At 42.9% G+C, this 21166-nt stretch overlaps 1 protein-coding gene across 6 annotated transcripts in view; it reads right to left on the minus strand.

Annotated features, from left to right (window-relative positions):
• KAZN (kazrin, periplakin interacting protein) overlaps positions 1 to 21166 on the minus strand; it is a 695856-nt gene that overhangs the window by 506309 nt on the left and 168381 nt on the right. For all 6 annotated transcript variants that reach the window (XM_077250253.1, XM_077250257.1, XM_077250254.1 and 3 more), the window contains exon 2: positions 6487 to 6644. In XM_077250253.1, coding sequence (XP_077106368.1) covers positions 6487 to 6644 — 158 coding nt within the window. The remainder of the gene's footprint in view (positions 1 to 6486; positions 6645 to 21166) is intronic.

Below are 21166 nucleotides of genomic sequence, written 5' to 3' on the forward strand. Positions count from 1 at the left end.
TCTAGAGAGACCGTTTTTAAGTCCTTCTTCCAAGTCATTTAGCCAGACTAGCATGGACCTAGCGGTGCATGTAGCTGACACAGCCGGTTTTAGGGCTCCCGCACAAGATTCCCACGCTCTTTTAAGGAGAGAGTCGGCTTTGCGGTCCAAAGGATCTTGTAGTGAACCTGAATCCTCCACAGGTAGCAGGGATTTTTTAGATGTGGAAGCCACTGCTGCGTCTACTTTCGGGGCTTTTGACCAGGTCGAGAATTCCTCATCATTAAAGGGATAACGTCTCTTTGAAGATGGTGGTAGTCCCCTCTGCCCCTGGCTTTCCCACTCTTTTTTAATTAAATTTTTAACTGCTGCTATTACCGGAAAGGAGGGTCTTTTCCTTTCGGACAGCCCAGCGAACATTATGTCCTGCTGTGTTTTAGGGGTCTTAGAATCCTCGATGCCCATAGTGTTACAGACGGATTTCACCAGGTTATCTATACTGTCGGTGGGGAAGCACGTATCTTGATCCTCATCTGAGGAAACATAATCCCTAGAAACATCCGAATCTGCATTCTCTAATTCGGAAGATTGGTCAGATATGGGTGAAACATACTCTCTTGTCCCCTTAGGACGCGTTTCTTTTCCCGAACTATGCAGGGCTTGTAGTTCTTCTCTAATCAACACTCTAATGTCCTCAGATTTAACCGAGGCCTCTTCCCGTAAGGTGGAATCAATGCATGGTTTACAAAGTTTCTTTGTGTAACTATCCGGAAGGGGCTGAAGACATATCGCACACTGTTTGTGTTTCGTTTTTTCAGTACATTTTGCCTAGAGTGTTAGAGAAGAGGGGACAGCAATCAGCTTAATAGGGTAGATGTACACTCACCCCAGTGAAGCGTCTGTGAAGGTACCGGCTGACGGGGAGGAGACTGCAGAGGCTTGCTCTTTTTAGAAGATCCACTCCGCTTGGAGCGGCTGCTGCTGCTGGCATGGCTGCGAGGAGTAGTTGCGGTGGCCTCAATAGAAGACATCGCAGGGTCCTGTGCCGAATCCATATTGGACGCCGGAGCGTTACCGCCGGCGTCCTTTTCACATGGGGGCCGCCATCTTCTTCCTGTTGAACCCGGAAGTGCTAATCACTTCCGGGTCGCGGCCATATTCCATATGCCCGCGCTGTCACCGGCACCAGCGCCGGCGCCGTCTCCTCCCTCTCCTCGGAAGCTTTTCAGCTTATACTTCCGGGGGGCATACTGGGGCTCCACGCCGTATAAGCGCTCGCCGAGGACGGCGCAGCGTTCCCAATTACAGCGCTAACTCCCCGCAGACGTTCCGGATGACTTTCTGTGAGCCAGCCACCTTCCAGCCCTGGCCTCACAGCGTCTGCCAGCAGAGGGGGGAAGCTGACACCAGGACCCCCGACGCTGCTTCCAGCTCTGGAGCCCTTGCCGTCCTCACAGGTAAACCGCGCAAGCGGCATCCAGGCTAGGCATCCTCTTCTCCGTGGATTTCCCATAGGAACAGGAAACCAAACTGTGGGAGCGAGGGGGACCGCCCCTTTTATCTCTCCGTAGGGTTTCCTGTTCCTAGGGGCGGATCCCCTCTCTCAGTGGGTGCTGTCGTGGCGAAGAGAAAATACAATCAAAGTCGTTTAAAGGTGAACCCAGAAAAGGTACATAAAGAGGTGAAAAATACAATCAAAGTGGTATAAAGGTGAACCCAGAAAAGGCACATAAAGAGAGGTGAAAAATACAATCAAAGTGGTATAAAGGTGAACCCAGAAAAGGTATATAAAGAGGTGAAAAATACAATCAAAGTGGTATAAAGTTGAACCCAGAAAAGGCACAAAAAGAGGTGAAAAATACAATCAAAGTGGTATAAAGGTGAACCCAGAAAAGGCACATAAAGAGAGGTGAAAAATACAATCAAAGTGGTATAAAGGTGAACCCAGAAAAGGCTCATAAAGAGGTGAAAAATACAATCAAAGTGGTATAAAGGTGAACCTAGAAAAGGTACATATAGAGGTGAAAAATACAATCAAAGTCGTTTAAAGGTGAACTCAGAAAAGACACATAAAGAGGTGAAAAATACAATCAAAGTGGTATAAAGGTGAACCCAGAAAAGGTACATATAGAGGTGAAAAATATAATCAAAGTCGTTTAAAGGTAAACTCAGAAAAGACACATAAAGAGGTGAAAAATACAATCAAAGTGGTATAAAGGTGAACCCAGAAAAGGTACATAAAGAGGTGAAAAATACAAAGTCGTTTAAAGGTGAACCCAGAAAAGACACATAAAGAGGTGAAAAATACAATCAAAGTCGTTTAAAGGTGAACCCAGAAAAGACACATAGAGGTGAAAAATACAATCAAAGTGGTATAAAGGTGAACCCAGAAAAGATACATAAAGAGGTGAAAAATACAATCAAAGTCGTTTAAAGGTGAACCCAGAAAAGACACATAAAGAGGTGAAAAATACAATCAAAGTGGTATAAAGGTGAACCCAGAAAAGGTACATAAAGAGGTGAAAAATACAATCAAAGTGGTATAAAGGTGAACCCAGAAAAGGCACATAAAGAGAGGAGAAAAATAAAATCAAAGTGGTATAAAGGTGAACCCAGAAAAGGCATATAAAGAGAGGTGAAAAATACAATCAAAGTGGTATAAAGGTGAACCCAGAAAAGGTACATATAGAGGTGAAAAATACAATCAAAGTGGTATAAAGGTGAACCCAAAAAAGGCACATAAAGAGGTGAAAAATACAATCAAAGTGATATAAAGGTGAACCCAGAAAAGGCACATAAAGAGAGGTGAAAAATACAATCAAAGTGGTATAAAGGTGAACCCAGAAAAGGTACATAAAGAGGTGAAAAATACAATCAAAGTGGTATAAAGGTGAACCCAGAAAAGGCACATAAAGAGGTGAAAAATACAATCAAAGTGGTATAAAGGTGAACCCAGAAAAGGTACATAAAGAGGTGAAAAATACAAAGTTGTTTAAAGGTGAACCCAGAAAAGACACATAAAGAGGTGAAAAATACAATCAAAGTCGTTTAAATGTGAACCCAGAAAAGACACATAAAGAGGTGAAAAATACAAGCAAAGATTGAGACAGAGAGACTCATTGCTAGAGAGAGCAAAAATAACCCCAAAATATTCTTTAACTACATAAATAGTAAGAAACTAAAAAATGATAGTGTTGGCCCCCTTAAAAATAGTCTGGGTGAAATGGTGGATGAGGATGAGGAAAAAGCCAATATGCTAAATGACTTTTTCATCAGTATTTACAAAAGAAAATCCCATGGCAGCCAATATGACTAGTGATAATAATTCCCAATTTAATGTTACCTGCTTAACCCAGCAGGAAGTACGGCGGCGTCTAAAAATCACAAAACTTGACAAATCTCCGGGCCCGGATGGGATACACCCCCGAGTACTGCAGGAATTAAGTACAGTCATTGATAGACCATTATTTTTAATCTTTAAAGAGTCCATAATAACAGGGTCTGTACCACAGGACTGGCGTATAGCAAATGTGGTGCCAATATTCAAAAAGGGGACAAAAACTGAACTCGGAAATTATAGGCCAGTAAGCTTAACCTCTACTGTGGGTAAAATCCTGGAGGGCATTCTAAGGGATGTTATACTGGAGTATCTGAAGAGGAATAACCTCATGACCCAGTATCAGCACGGGTTTACTAGGGACCGATCATGGCAGACTAATTTGATCAGCTTCTATGAAGAGGTAAGTTCTGGTCTGGACCAAGGGAACCCAGTAGATGTAGTGTATATGGACTTTTCAAAAGCTTTTGATACGGTGCCACACAAAAGGTTGATACATAAAATGAGAATAATGGGGATAGGGGAAAATATGTGCAAGTGGGTTGAGAGTTGGCTCAGGGATAGGAAACAAAGGGTGGTTATTAATGGAGCACACTCGGACTGGGTCACGGTTAGTAGTGGGGTACCACAGGGGTCAGTATTGGGCCCTCTTCTTTTTAACATATTTATTAATGACCTTGTAGGGGGCATTCAGAGTAGAATTTCAATATTTGCAGATGACACTAAACTCTGCAGGGTAATCAATACAGGGGAGGACAATTTTATATTACAGGCTGATTTATGTAAACTAGAAGCTTGGGCTGATAAATGGCAAATGAGCTTTAATGGGGATAAATGTAAGGTCATGCACTTGGGTAGAAGTAATAAGATGTATAACTATGTGCTTAATTCTAAAACTCTGGGCAAAACCGTCAATGAAAAAGACCTGGGTGTATGGGTGGATGACAAACTCATATTCAGTGGCCAGTGTCAGGCAGCTGCTACAAAGGCAAATAAAATAATGGGATGCATTAAAAGAGGCATAGATGCTCATGAGGAGAACATAATTTTACCTCTATACAAGTCACTAGTGCGACCACACTTAGAATACTGTGCACAGTTCTGGTCTCTGGTGTATAAGAAAGACATAGCTGAACTGGAGCGGGTGCAGAGAAGAGCAACCAAGGTTATTAGAGGACTGGGGGGTCTGCAATACCAAGATAGGTTATTACACTTGGGGCTATTTAGTTTGGAAAAACGAAGACTAAGGGGTGATCTTATGTTAATGTATAAATATATGAGGGGACAGTACAAAGACCTTTCTGATGATCTTTTTAATCATAGACCGGTGACAGGGACAAGGGGGCATCCTCTACGTCTGGAGGAAAAAAGGTTTAAGCATAATAACAGATGCGGATTCTTTACTGTAAGAGCAGTGAGACTATAGAACTCTCTGCCGTATGATGTTGTAATGAGTGACTCATTGCTTCAATTTAAGAGGGGACTGGATACCTTTCTGGAAAAGTATAATATTACAGGGTATATATATTAGATTCCTTGATAAGGCGTTGATCCAGGGAACTAGTCTGATTGCCGTATGTGGGGTCGGGAAGGAATTTTTTTCCCCATGATGGAGCTTACTCTTACCACATGGGTTTTTTTTGCCTTCCCCTGGATCAACATGTTAGGGCATGTTAGGCTATGGGTTGAACTAGATGGACTTAAAGTCTTCCTTCAACCTTAATAACTATGTAACTATAAAGGTGAACCCAGAAAAGATACATAAAGAGGTGAAAAATACAATCAAAGTCGCTTAAAGGTGAACCCAGAAAAGACACATAAAGAGGTGAAAAATACAATCAAAGTGGTATAAAGGTGAACCCAGAAATGTTACATAAAGAGGTGAAAAATACAATCAAAGTGGTATAAAGGTGAACCCAGAAATAGCACATAAAGAGGTGAAAAATACAATCAAAGTGGTATAAAGGTGAACCAAGAAAAGGCACATAGAGAGGTGAAAAATACTGTTAGGGCTAGCGGAACGCACCAAGTAAATATAGATGTTATTATTGGTGCGTTCGCAGCCCGGGGTCCACCGTGCAGGAGGAACCTGCTGCTAGCAAATGATGGCACTATATGGCGGTTTAAGCGACCTCTGTTACTTCACACAGAGTCGCACGGAAACAAGACGCTGTGCCCTGTTAACCCCACAGGAGTTCACAGCTAACTGCCGAGCTGAAGGCAGTCTGTGGTCACACACACATACAATCTCCTCACCGGAGAAGCTGGTATTCTAGGGGCTTATTTCAGCCGGGGCCCTAGATCCACACACGCAATCTCCTCGCCGGAGGTGCCGGCATTCTAGGGGCTTATTTCAGCCGAGTCCCTGAACACACACATAAATGTGACCACACTGGCGCATGCACAAAACTGATTCAATACTAGCGCATGGCCGTGCGGTCATGAGAACCTTAAATAGCTGCAGCAAGAACAGGACCTTCCTAGAAGGACCAATGAGAGGCTGCTACAGAGCCTGAGCACCTTCAGGACCTTCCTGGAGGACCAATGGATTTAGCTGCAGTATCTGAACATGTGACCCTCGATCTCCACTGAGAGATCTTACTCTGGGCATGCTCAGAAAGAGAAAAGCAGGACTTAGTCCCAGAAGCGTCTGCTCGCCGCTGCCCAGTACTGGCTTTAATGGCAGAAGCTGGAAAAGCAGCAATAACCCTTTGGACAGAGTCAGACTGAGCAAGACGCTGGGACCGACGTCTCCGCTGAGCAGGCTCCACCGCGGCTGGAGAAGGATGGGAGACCACAGCGGAGATGGCTCGAGATTCCCCCTGTGCAGGGGCGGAATCTCGACCCCCAACATTACCCCCCCCCCCCCCCAGAGCAGGTACATAAAGAGGTGAAAAATAGAAAGTCGTTTAAAGGTGAACCCAGAAAAGACACGTAAGGAGGTGAAAAATACAATCAAAGTTGTGTAAAGGTGAACCCAGAAAAGGTGGTACACTTTTATTATAAGTATAGTATACAAATACTCTGTTGCACAAATCTTGATACAACCCTGACCCCTTTAAATGTCCACATATTGCACCAAACATGGAGAACAAAGCATACACCAAATGTCTTATGTTATTTACAGCTTCAAAATGGTGCAAAAAGTCTCAAATAACATATTTGCTTACCTGGGCTTCAACTAAAAGTTGTCTCATAATAATCATAGACTTCTTTAAAGACTCTTTCTCAGTTGGATGGAAGATGTCCTCATTATCTTCTAGGGCTGATGGCTTGGCCACAATGAAATGTGATATTTGGTCATTTAGGGTATGAAGTGACTTCACAGCTGTAGAAACAGATAATGGATGTGTTATTCCTAGAGCCACTATCACTTTTTTTTTATATATCATCTTAAATGGAGGCTGTCAGCACCAATCTGTCTATTCAAACCAAGCACAGGCCCATGGTGCAACTTTGACATGGAAATACATTTTAGTAGCTGCTTCTCTTCCACTCTGCCCTGTCAATGGGTTGTTACTGCTGACATCATGCTGATTGTCAGCTGGCTCCCTACTTCCTAACTGCGGGGAGCCAGCTGTCAATCAGTATGACATCGGCAGACACCCCCCATCGACTGAGCAGTCAGAAGAACAAAAGCTACTGTTGATGTGGAGCAGCTGAATCACAGTCAGTGACCACTCTGGATAAAACAGGCAAATAGTTGCTAACTATCTACTTACCTGCCTGTTAGTTTTTTGGCTTATAGTAAAAAAAATTTTTTTAAGGCCATCTTGAGTAGAGTTTTACGAAAACCACTGAAGAGCATCTGAAAGGATATGTGGGATATGATTACTAAGTAAAATTTTGCCTCAATTTGCCACATGACATATTACCTCACCCTAAACATCTTTGTATTTTTTCATGGAACAAAATTTAAGATACCAGAGCACAGCAATGTTTAAAAGACCCCAAAACACATCAGCAGACCCTAGCACATGCAATCAGCCCCGAGCAACTGTATTCCCACCGATTGGAAAAGGGTGGATGCCTGCATGGTACGTATTGGCTGCTCTGATGAGTTCCCTACAAAGTTTCCTACAAAGTATGGAGGGTGGCACAAGATCATGGTGCACAAGATCAAGATCAAGTATGATGGTTCCCTACAAAGTATAGAGGGTGGCACAAGATCATAGTGCACAAGATCAAGATCAAGTATGATGGTTTCCTACAAAGTATGGAGGTGGCACAAGATCATGGTGCACAAGATCAAGATCAACTATGATGGTTCCCTACTAAATATGGAGGGTGGCGCAAGACCATGGTGCACAAGATCAAGATCAAGAATGATGGTTCACTACAAAGTATGGAGGGTGGCACAAGATCATGGTGTTCAAGATCAACTATGATGGCTCCCTACTAAATATGTAGGGTGGCACAAGACCATGGTGCACAAGATCAAGATCAAGTATGATGGTTCACTACAAAGTATGGAGGGTGGCACAAGATCATGGTGCACAGGATCAAGATCAAGTATGATGGTTCCCTACTAAATATGGAGGGTGGTACAAGACCATTGTGCACAAGATCAAGATCAAGTATGATGGTTCCCTACAAAGTATGGAGGGTGGCACAAGATCATAGTTGGCCATAGCCATGTGAGACCTGTGCAGTTGCACAGAATGCCGCCTGTCCGATTACAGTGGGGTCTATACCTAGTCAGATGCATGATTATGATATGTAGATGACTATATAGTTATGAAGTTTGCCCAAAAGTCTCCCTCTTCTGCGTGGGCAGATATGTTCAGTAAACTCTGCAGCAAGTCACTGGCTACATCAGCAATGGGGAAGTGCGGAGACCGGTGTGGACTCCCAAATAGCTTGAAGGGGAATGTCAGGGTATCGTTTAGGGGGGTAAACAATTTTTTTTTAATTTTCTGAATTTTGGACTTTTTTTTTAATATAATTCAGTGATGGACAGCCCCTTGAAGTCACCTGGATGTCTTAGTAAATGAGCCCACAAGGGTGTATCCCATCTCCCCGCACATTAATTTTCGGCCCCTGCAAGTGGAGCAAGAAAGGATCTCGCACACAATCTGAAGGATAAAAAACAGCAATTTACTACAATTTACATAAAGCTGCGCTTTTTCATTTCTGCCCGACTCCGATGACCCCTATTTATAATGCAGGAACAGAAGTCTGCAGATGCAGTGAAAAATGTAAGTGCTGAAATTATATTTTGTTAGAATAATCTCTCGTACTGCTTACTTGATGTTTTACAATAAAGCACAGAGGAAGCCGTCCCTTTCCATTTGTATTTATGTTCGGCTTTTGATTTATTAACTTTTTATTCTTCAACGGGATTTACAAAGATGCGTCAAAGGCATAAATACTTAGAAAGCTTTTACCCACTACTTCAGATGAAACTTTTTAATGTAAGAAGTCTTCAATGTTAGAACTAAATGTCTTTCAAAAACATCCCGAAAGCCTCAAAACCTCCTATACACAAAACCTATAGAGTTTATCTAGAGCCTTCTGGTCCGTAGACAGAGAACTACCATGACGTACAGGCAGGGAAGGACTGGGATATAATGGTTAGGAACAGTACATGGTGTTCAAGGTCTTGCGTTCAAGGTCTTGCTTACATTGGGTGATAACTACCTTCGGTGGCATTTTGTAACATTATGAAAGTTCATCATTGCCATACATGTAATTGTGAAAATACAAGGAAAGTCCGCTGCCAGGAAAACATTGATCAGTCAAGATAAGCCGCAAGAGATGTATCGGATAGCTGCCTATTCCACCCCCTTTAATAAACAAAAAACACACCCTACATATTTGAGCATGCACGTATGTGAATGGAGGAACGCTCTTTCCAAACTAGCAGACAGTCTAAACCAGTATGGGAATACCCGCCATAGGAGAAAAATGCAGATTTTTTAGCTGGATTAAAAATCATCTTTCTCGGTAGCACATCTCCTTGTGTAAGCTGGTCATGTGCTGTCGAGAACCATGAAATTTTATGTACACAGAACAATCATATTAGCGATCGTTCTGTGGCACATTGAAGTGTGGTCATTCAATATATATGTAACACCCCTTTAGGGCTACCACGGTACACTGGGTGTTATGGGGGGGTCTCACCTCTCCAGGGCGCAGTGCCTCCACCCGAATCTTGATTGGAGCTCTCTCCCTGGGACTGCAGAAGGACTATTATCTTCTGCCAGGGGCTGACTCGGGAAGCCCCTGCCACACTCAGTACACACTCACAGGGATCAGGAGTAAAACAGTTTAATAGGTTTATTGCTATGCAGCAGAAATGAGATGGATTTAAAAGAATAACATGCAATACAAGTAACTGTGCTCTGTCAAAGTCATATACACATCACACTCTAATTCTACTTCAACCCTGCAAGTATAACGTAGCAGGTTTTTTTTTGTTTCTTCCGGTTTAACTCAGTTCAAACGTTGGGGCCCAGTTGCTGCGGATGTTGGCGCGCAAATTAGAACAGTTGGTGCACTTAGATGAATATTAATGGCAATAGTCTGGGCTGTAGTGTACTCACTATAAATAGCGCTGGTAGGATCACAAGTCTCTGAAGGGCACTCACTGCGCATCTCGGTCGGATGGTTCTCTGGACACCAGCTGGGGGCGGCCGGATTCAGTCCTTTATATGGTGGGAGTGCCGGCAGAACTCTCCAAGTTCTTGATGTAACTTGCTTCAGAGGGTAAAAGAAAGCCGCGCTCTCTCCAGCAGCACGGGTATATCCGAGGGGACAACAACCCTGCAGCGTGGTGGGATGCAAATCCACAGTGCTCAGTCTCTCACAGCAAGTTGCCATGCTTATCTCTTTCCCTGCACTCTTGCTTTCACTTTCTGCCCAGCTCCTCTCTCAATGTCCCTCCTCATCCAATCCAGGCTGTGTCATCTGACTGAAACAAGGGTCCCTGGGAATTGTAGTCCACTGCAGCTCAGGGGAAAATCTGCTAATGTCTGTAGATTCCTGTTTAACAGCAGCTGCAAAGCTCTTCTTAGTGTCTGTAAGTCCCAGTATACCAGTAGCTGCCCTGACAGTTCCCAGTGCAGGTGTTACATATACTTAGTATTAGATCCTTAAACTTAATGTCTTTTAAAGGAATCTTGTTAGGTTGATTCATTCTGCTCAAAGGACAGGCAGGAGGAATCAGTGCCCCATTGCATGTTTGCAGAAATGTACTGTATGTTTTTTTAAAGGCCGGCTGAGGACTATCAAGGAAGATGAGACAAGTCCAGCCAACTTCTCCCCACTCTGCTCTATTTGATTGACAGGTGTAACTGGAATACTGTATGTGGTCACTTGGCAGCTCTAAAAAGGGTTACCACGAACAGTCTTTACACTAGCTACTCCATTTTACAGATTCCTGGGGTTGCTCTGGTCTTCACCCCTTAACACCTATACGGGGATCTGGAATTAACAAAAACCCATAGGCTGGGGTCATGAAGTTAGCTGTCATTCAGTGTTGCAAGCTGGCAAGTAGAACAGTCCGGTAGCCGGGTTACAACCAAGAGGTCAGTACAGGGACAACATCACAAGGCAGGAGAGTAGTCATGAAACGAGCCGTGGTCAAAAATTAAGAATATCTACAGGGAGCCACAGCAAGATGCTGAGAAGATTCCTATAAGAAAGTCAAATTATAACTGGGTGGACAGCAGACTTCCAGGAGCTTAAATAGCTTGTGGTCCCTCCCAGGCCACACTGAAGGAAACAAGCACAGAAAAAGTAACTCCTGATCTCCCAGTACAGACAGAACTAAAAGTATCCCAGAACACAGAACTAGAGTAGTCATCTTGCATCATTTGGAACAAGAGTACGGCGCTGCCTCTTGACAGAAGCCAAGACAGACAGGACAGGCACCGACACAGGTGTCACAACAGGTCTCTCCCATACATGTACATTTAGAGAGTGTACATACTGTACATGTACATCACCTGGAGCCGTGTGAGGAAAAGCCGGTCAAGTTCTACCCCAGTCTAGTCTAAGCTATTCCTATAGTCAGAAAGAAGCAATACCTGATTGCAATCAGCCACTGATTGCTGCCGCCTGTAGTTTGGGCAGCATGAAATTACTTCCCTTTAATTAAAAAATGGGGTTATTTTTTCATCTAAATGGATGCAAAATGATATATATTGAGGAAGATTTACCACGCCGCAGCAGGGAAAATGGGATCAAATGCAACTACAGGCAAGGACTCCGAAATCAGATCAGACAGAGCGTCTCCTTTTCTTTATTGTTGGTGTAGATAATAAGTGCAAAGTGTTTACAACCCAGGCACAAAACACAGAATTACCATTGCTCAGCTAAGGACGTACTAGACATTGGCCTCCTTTACAATATAGATGGCCTAGTGCCAACTAAGTAATGAATCAGCTAATATCTAGACTGAGGTCTATAGAGAAAACAAGGTCAGGTAGGGAAGTTTAGGTCCGCTGCCAAAACTAGTTAATATGTCGTAAAACTCCAGGCTAGAAAACATGAATTACCAAAGCCCTTACCAAGCTGTACTTTCCTAGGGATTTCGAGCTTTCCTGAATTCCTTATACATCACCCATCTTTGTATGGAGATATACAGCTCTGGCAAAAATGAAGAGACCACCACATCAACACCCTGTCATGGGCAGCCCAATCTCCAGACCTGAACCCCATTGAAAACCTCTGGAATGTAATCAAGAGGATGATGGATAGTCACAAGCCATCAAACAAAGAAGAACTGCTTACATTATTGTACCAGAAGCAGTGTGAAAGACTGGTGGAAAGCATGCCAAGACGCATGAAAGCTGTGATTAAAAATCATGGTTATTCCACAAAATATTGATTTCTGAACTCTTCCTGAGTTAAAACATTAATATTGTTCTTTTTAAATGATTATGAACTTGTTTTCTTTGCATTATTTGAGGTCTGAAAGCACTGGTTTTGTTTCTAATTTTCTAATTTTGACCATTTCTCCTTTTCAGAAAAAAATAAAAAATTCATTGCTTGGAAATTCGGAGACATGTTGTCAGAAGTTTATAGACTAAAAGAACAATTTACATTTTACTCAAAAATATACCTATAGAGAGAAAAATCAGACAAACTGAACATTTTGCAGTGGTCTCTTCATTTTTACCAGAGCTGTATATATTCCATTGCGATATACCCATTGAGATAGTTCCAAATCCCTCGCTTTCTTTGCACCGCAGCACTGTACTGCACTTGCCATCCTATCACTTCCAGTGGTTTCATCAGACTGAACCTCTGCTGCGTCTGCTGCTTGTACAGACATGTCTCAGCATGCACAGAAAAGCTCGGCTTTCTAATGACCTGTGCGCATGTTGCAGATTTGTCTCTTTTTTTTGTGTGCATATTTGTCACAAAACCTGAAGGATTTCATAGTACCAACAAAATAAATGAGAATCCTGGAATCTCATACACCACAGGTTGCTTATTTGGAACTTGCAGATTTGGTGAAGATTTAAATCTGCAGAGGGTCATTTTTTTGTTCAGCTCTTATTATGCAAATTTCAAAATTTGCACCAAAAACGCATGTAAAAAAGGCACCTATTTATGCAGCGATTTTACTGCCAAGAGATGCAGAAATTTCTGCACCAAATTCTTAATGTGTGCACATACCCTGACATTGACAGAATATGCTGCAGTAGGTAGCTTATTGAACACCTTTGAAGACTGTTTACATGTGGGCGAAATCTTGGCGAAATCTTGGAATCCCGACCACTTATCCGGTTTAATTTTCATTTCATAGATCAATAGTTCACACGATAATAAGCAACTTTGTTATATATCTTATAAGAGAAATCTGCTTTTTTTCACTGATCATTCTTTCTCAGCTCATGGGTAAAATTATTATTCAGTGAAGACAGATTTTCCCATTCCCAAGATAGGAGATGACAGTTGGTGCTTAGAAAATTCTACGAAGAAGGAAGGAGCTGAAGGCCGACACAGACATTCTGCTGCAAGTTCTCCTAAAACAACAGTTGGAATTGTTTCTCCAGAGGAAGCCAGAAAGCGAAACATTGTATCGTTTATCTTTGTGTTGTGAATTTTACGCTTAGTTTTTCAAAGAATAAAAATAAAATATTATAAAAAAAAAATATCCAAATGTTGAATGTAAAATTTGGCATAATGTTGAAAATCGGACAATCTCTAGGCAGGTGAAAACCAATAATAAATAGTTTATAATAGTGAAGTGCGAAGACAGAGAATCAGTTATTCTTGTTTTTCTTGCATTTTAGATTTCTGCGTTACATAATAGTCATATTAGCATTTCCCATGGTAACCTCGGTCGCACCTTCGGAGGCTGCTAATAATCAGTAGCTACAGATATAGAAAGTGTATTCATTATGGAGAATGCCGCCTTTGTGAATTCAAGCGTACATATGTCTTCATCCCGGTTTCTTGGCTCCTTGGGCTTTTTTTCCCCGATCCCGTCTGCCTTTCCATCTCCTTGTTTACCAACCACAATATGTACAGTAAATGAGACATAAACGCTCTAACACATTCTATCGCCCTCAACCACAAAATGAGCACTTTGACGCTTAGTGGTCTTTTATTACGACGGGGTTTTATGAGTCAGAAAGCCATTTTACAAATAAAGATAAATGCGGAAAGAAGCAAAAATTGCATGTCGGTAATTACCGTGCCAGTCCGTGGCGTTATTTATACCCGGTACACAAATTTCTGTAATACTTAATGATAGACGGAGCAGTCACATTGGGGTTTTATGTCTACGCTGGCACTGCTTTATATGACGTTGTTATTTGTCTGCAGGAATAGATGGCCATAAATAATTCTACGGTATAAGAACACAGCAGACACGCGATTTCTGGATGTAGATTATATATGGGCGCCATTGGTCGGATCCACCGATATCCGGATACTATTAAATTGCAGAACATTGAATAAAACAAAAGAATATTCTCTGCTTCTATTCACTACATAGCGTGAAAAACTTTACAACTGAATCACTGTTTCCTTCTCCATAAAAGAATATTATTGCCCACGCCGCGTTGTATCCACCAAACTCGTAATCTTATAAACTCCCTCACTGGGTCTTATAATAAACCACCGATATCACAAAATCCAGAAAAAATGTTCACTTAATCTTTTCTGAACATTTATTTCCATATTGTGATTTTGTAGGGGTGTCATATTTAAAAGGAATCATCCGGTAAAAGACAATGAAAGCTGAACCTTAGAAAACAGGTTTATTATTATTATTATTATTATTATTATTTATTGTTATAGCGCCATTTATTCCATGGCACTTTACATGTGAGGAGGGGTATACATAATAAAAACAAGTACAATAATCTTGAACAATACAAGTCATAACTGGTACAGGAGGAGAGAGGACCCTGACCGCGAGGGCTCACAATCTACAAGGGATGGGTGAGAATACAGTAGGCGAGGATAGAGCTGGTCATTCAGTGGTTTGGTCGATCGGTGGTTACTGCAGGTTGTAGGCTTGTCGAAAGAGGTGGGTCTTCAGGCTCTTTTTGAAGGTTTCGATGGTAGGTGAGAGTCTGATGTGTTGTGGCAGAGGGTTCCAGAGTAGGGGTGATAGGCAAGAGAAATCTTGTATACGATTGTGGGAAGAGGAGATAAGAGGGGAGTAGAGAAGGAGATCTTGTGAGGATCGGAGGTTGTGTATAGGTAAGTACCGGGAGACGAGGTCACAGATGTATGGAGGAGACAGGTTGTGGATGGCTTTGTACGTCATGGTTAGGGTTTTGTACTGGAGTCTCTAGGCAATGGGAAGCCAGTGAAGGGATTGACAGAGGGGAGAGGCTGGGGAATAGCGGGGGGACAGGTGGATTAGTCGGGCAGCAGAGTTTAGAATAGATTGGAGGGGTGCGAGAGTGTTAGAGGGGAGACCACAGAGCAGGAGGTTGCAGTAGTCAAGGCGAGAGATGATGAGGGCATGGACTAGGGTTTTTGCAGATTCTTGGTTGAGGAATGAACGGATTCGTGAAATATTTTTGAGTTGAAGTCGGCAGGAAGTGGAAAGGGCTTGGATATGTGGTTTGAAGGAGAGATCAGCGTCAAGGATTACCCCGAGGCAGTGAGCTTGTGGGACTGGGGAGAGTGGGCAGCCATTTACTGTAATGGATAGGTTCGTTGGGGGGGTCGCGTGAGATGGGGGAAAGATGATGAATTCTGTTTTGTCCATGTTAAGTTTCAGAAATCTAGCGGAGAAGAAGGATGAAATAGTGGACAGACATTGAGGGATTCTGGTTAGTAGGGAGGTGATATCTGGTCCAGAGATGTAGATCTGTGTGTCATCAGCATAGAGGTGATACTGAAAGCCATGAGATTCTATGAGCTGTCCCAGGCCAAAGGTGTAAATGGAGAGGAGCAGGGGCCCTAGGACTGAACCTTGTGGGACTCCGACAGATAGGGGGCGAGGTGAGGAGGTGGTGTGCGAGTGGGAGACGCTGAATGTCCGGTCTGTTAGGTATGATGAGATCCAGGATAGGAACAAGTCTGTGATGCCAAGGGATGAGAGGGTCTGTAATAATAGGGAATGGTCCACTGTGTCAAAGGCAGCCGACAGGTCGAGGAGGAGGAGGACAGAGTAGTGTCGCTTGCTCTTGGAGGTTAAGAGGTCATTGGTGACCTTAGTTAGGGCAGTTTCAGTGGAATGGTGTGACCGGAAGCCAGACTGTAAGCGGTCAAAGAGGGAGCAAGAAGAGAGATGGGAGGACAGTTCAAGGTAGACGTGTTGTTCCAGTAGTTTGGAGGCATAGGGGAGAAGTGATATAGGGCGATAGCTAGATACAGAGGATGGGTCAAGAGAGGGCTTTTTGAGGATGGGTGTGATGGAGGCATGTTTAAAGCTTGAGGAGAAAACACCAGTTGTTAGTGATAGGTTGAAGAGATGGGTTAGGGTTGGGATGAAGACTGTGGTGATGTTTGGGATGAAGTTTATGAGGATCATTGGGCGACACGGTCCCAGTGGGCTCCTCTTTGGTAAGAGGTTTCCTTCTCTCTTTCCAAAACTATAAATTTTAGATTTTTCAATAACTAGTTTTCCAGGTACAAGCTGTGGTTTTTGATCACTACCATTTTGAGATCCATATGACTTTCTGATCCCTTTTTATTCCTTTGTTTGGGGAGGCGGAGTGATCATAAAAAAGTTTTAATTATTTTATTTGGTTTCGGCAATCACATTATGGGATTAATATTGTTATATTGTATTGTCTGGGACTGTTTTGCACACTGCTATATGAAATATGCTCATTATTTTATTTATTTAGAGGTGACTGATGTGAACTTTTATATTTTCAGTTTTTGTATTATTAATACTTTTTTCATATTTTTTATTGGTCCCCATAGGGGGACTGTATATTACACTGCAGTACTGTAATATTGCAGTATATTGTAAATTAATTTTATTAAATAGGTTGTCTGACATTGGGGTACAAGTCTGCAGTCACTCTACATGACTGTAAACTCGTGAATCCTCACTGCATGCAGAGTGCGCAGTGTCATGATTCTCCGGTGCCGGCACCATTAGCAGGAGGGCGTGTGACTGCAAGTATGCGATTTGAATGCTCTCTGCCACATTCCAACTAGACGTTCACTTGTATTGAGTGAGGCCCCTCCCGTCTATTCAGCACGTGACCGCATGTATGTGAATTGCAAACTTGTGGTGACGCGCCCTTCTTCTCGTGGCACTGTAGTATCCTGACAGCGCGCACTGTGCATACTGTGAGGATTCACAAGTCTACAGTCACGTAGAGTGACTGCAGACTTGTACCCCAAGGCCGGACAACCCATTTAAGCCCAGCCTATAAACATGGCAAACACAAGGGTCTTCAGTAGTCAGCCCATGCTGTCATGGCAATACCATAAGCACCTCGCAATCATGCAGCAGAGGTGAGGTGGGTCTCGACGGACATCAGAACTGACACTATTCCCCATTTCCAGCAAAGTCTTTAAAGTCACGGTCACAACCGACAGGCATCTTGCAGGTCAAACAATGGCAGTCTCTGCTATCTCTGTTCTCAGCATTTCGACCCAGTCATCACTCACACTGTATGGGGCAGGCTCAGCTCATGAGCCCGTTCTATTCATTCAGTATGCACATGTCGCAAGTTGAATCCTGGGCAGAGTGTGTTGCCCCGGTCAGAGGGGGCTACAGCATTTGCCCGGGTTCACCATGAGCTAGCCCTCTTAGGATAGGTCACTAGTATGTGTTTGGTTCAGATTTGACCCCATCCACAGTACAAATAGTGATTCAATGTTTACCCTGGCACGACACGTTGTCTGTATGAGTGGTTATTCTTCATACACCAGTGATGCCTTCCAAGGAATTTTTACAATTATTTTCAGATTGGATTTGTGAAGATTATGATGAGGTTGTTGGTTTTATTAGTTTCCATAGATTTTGAAACAAAACCATCAACCTTCTTCAGGAGTCAGTGGTAAGAAAATTATCGTAGTAGAATTTCACTTTGGACTAGGCGTTGTATCACAGCAACATTAACCTTTTTAATCTTTCTACTTTTATTGTTTCTGAACAAGATTTTGCCACTGCCAATTCCCTGGAACCATGCTGCTTCTGTATACATGCTGGATTTTCTAATAATGCAAATATTCTTACTTTTGCAGAAATCATTAGTTGTGGCTGCTGATAAATAATATGAGAAAAATAAATTTTCTTCAGATGACATCAACGTGGAAAATAAGAGAGGTGGCAAAGTCATTAGTATTCAAGGACGTAGAAGAGAAAAGGTCAGTTATAATTAAGGACAGCCTGGAGAACATAAAACACACTCTTAGAAAAGCAGTGATTGTAGTAATAATTATTCTTAGTTTTATTTTTCTTCATTAGATTGGCTGAAGGCTAGTGTTCCATGGCAACCTTGGCTTTATCAATGGCTTGATGGTCTGCTAATACCATGGTATGCCACTGGTAATGCTTTGAAAATGAAGAATTCAGGTCGCCCTCCTCTTGTAAAATGTATTTAAATCTTAAAGCCACTTTAGGACACGTTAAAAAGCAGGAATGTCTCTAACAATGATGGGGCTTGTAGGCACTTGCCTCCATTGCCGGATGACAAGCATAATGGTATGAAGCCATTCTTTGTCTAGTTACCCATTTCACCTTTGGGTAAAACAAGACCACTCCATATTCAAACTATATCATAGTAACTCACCAGCTTTATGGGACACATTACTGGTTGGCAGTATCCTTTAGTACACAAGGAAAAAGCAGGAATGTCTCTAAGAATGATGGGGCTTGTAGGCACTTGCCTCCATTGCTGGATGACAAGGGTAATGGAATGAAGTAATTCTTTGTCTAGTTAACCATTTCCATTTTGGGCAAAATACCACTCCATGTTCAAACTACAGCGTGGTAACTCTTCAGCTCTCATAGGGCACATTACTGATTGCCGATATCCTTACAAACGTATATACACAGATGAATGGTAGTGATCAAAGCATGGCTCTCATAGTGCAAAGTGTTGCCCAGCAGTAAACAAGGGCATGATACTTTCTGTCTCCTTTCTATTACCCTTTTGCCAATTTTTTGCCAGCAATATAGAAGACATTACACATAAGTACTGAGATCTGTTGCTGTGAATCCAGCACTGATGTAAAATAAATTGTCCAGCATGATCTGTCTGTTTCTGCCTGGTTTCTAAGTATGTTCACTGCTCCTCACTTCTCCTACTGCCTCCCCTTTCCATATAGTTTACTAGGTTGTGTAACCTGACACATTACTATGCTAACTATCCTTCCTGTTTTGACCATGTCCTAAGGGTGTCACGTCCCCTGGAAAACCTGGAGTTAGATGGTTACCTTGGGTAATCGCAGGTCTTCTTTAGAAATGGTGTGAGTTGTATCCCATATTAAATGGATTTAGTTTCCTCTAGTGCTGAAGAGATTAATAACCCTTTCTATGCTGGTGAGTAACATGCAACAGCTTCTGATCTGGTCATTACCTCTTCCTGTATAAACTGGTCAAACCTTCTTGTCCCTGCCGGTGAAATACACTGCTCAAAAAAATAACGGGAACACTTCAACAGAATATAACTACAAGTAAATCAAACTTCTGTGAAATCAAACTGTCCACTTAGGAAGCAACACTGACTGACAATCAATTTCACATGCTGTTGTGCAAGTGGAATAGACAACAGATGGAAATTATTGGCAATTATCAAGACACCCTCAATAAAGCAGTGGTTCTGCAGGTGGGGACCACAGACCACATCTCAGTACCAATACTTTCTGGTTAATGTTTTGGTCACTTTTGAATGTTGGTTGTGCTTTCATACTCGTGGTAGCATGAGACTGACTCTACAACCCACACAAGTGGCTCAGGAAGTGCAGCTCATCCAGTATGGCACATCAATTTGAGCTGTCGCAAGAAGGTTTGCGGTGTCTGTCAGCATAGTGTCCAGAGGCTGGAGGCACTACCAGGAGACAGGCCAGTACACCAGGAGACGTGGAGGGGGCCGTAGGAGAGCAACAACGCAGCAGCAGGACCACTACCTCAGCCTTTTGTGCAAGGAGAAACAGGAGGAGCACTGCCAGAGCCCTGCAAAATAAACTCCAGCAGGCCACAAATGTGCATGTGTCTGCACAAACGGTTAGAAACCGACTCCATGAGGATGGTCTGAGTGCCCGACATCCACAGATGGGGGTTGTGCTCAGATCCCAGCACCATGCAGGACACTTGGCATTTGCCACAGAACACCAGGATTGGCAAATTTGCCACTGGCATCCTGTGCTCTACACAGATGAAAGCAGGTTCACACTGAGCACATGTGACAGATGTGACAGAGTCTGGAGACGCTGTGGAGAGTGGGTGGGTGGACGGGCATGCTGCAGTGATCACCTACCTACATTTCCCCCAATTACTGGTAATGACTATGATATATTTATATTTTGGGGAGTTCATCATTGTGGATTGGGTAGATATATCCTCTTAGATAGTGATGTGATAAATACTTGATATTCGATATTGGTCACTTTAACATGCCTGTCCTAGGTGTTTTTGGGATGCTATATACATTTTTAATGTTTTTTAGCCCTATTTGTGTCTCTTCCTGTGTTTGATATCAATAAAGATGTAATATTCCAAAGTGCCTTACGGGTTATATGACTGTTTTCCGTTTTTCTTTGAATTGTTATGTGTGTTATGTGGCACAAGCGTCGTATGTTACACTCGCATATATGTATTTACATATAGCACACACACATATGTATACAAAGAGCAGATACATGCATACATGGAGCACATACATATAGCTATATGCATAAACGGAGCACATACATACAGAGACATGCATGCACATATATACAGACCCACACACCATGCACACACGTAAAAAGACATGCATGCACACACGTAGAAAATAAATCAGTTTTTGACCCTCTGCAGTCACCACAAGAGGGAGCTTAAAAGCATAATGCAAGTAAAAGTCTTCAGGAGCCCTCTAAGATTCACTTAGTGGTGGATGAAGACAACCATGTCTTTATCATTTACATTGTTACTCACATGTCCCGGCTCCAGCGCCGGACTTTGCTTCTTTTCTCTATGACGGATGTCATCAAAAATCTTTTAAGGCCGGGTTAAGCGACTATGGCCAGGGCCGGACTGGCCATAGGGCACTTCTGGCAAATGCCAGAAGGGCCGGTGCCAGTGGTGGGCCGCTCAATCCGCCGCCCCCGCCGTCGCATTCAACTATACCGGCGTATAGACGCCGGTACAGTTGAATGCAATGATGGAGGAGAGAGCGTCTACAGACGCTCCTCTCCCATCATTCCCCGCTCTGCCTCTGACACTGCGGGTGCGCGATGACGTCATATCATCGCGCACCTGCT

Source organism: Ranitomeya variabilis, chromosome 4, assembly GCF_051348905.1.
Source record: "Ranitomeya variabilis isolate aRanVar5 chromosome 4, aRanVar5.hap1, whole genome shotgun sequence".
Classification (NCBI taxonomy): domain Eukaryota; kingdom Metazoa; phylum Chordata; class Amphibia; order Anura; family Dendrobatidae; genus Ranitomeya; species Ranitomeya variabilis.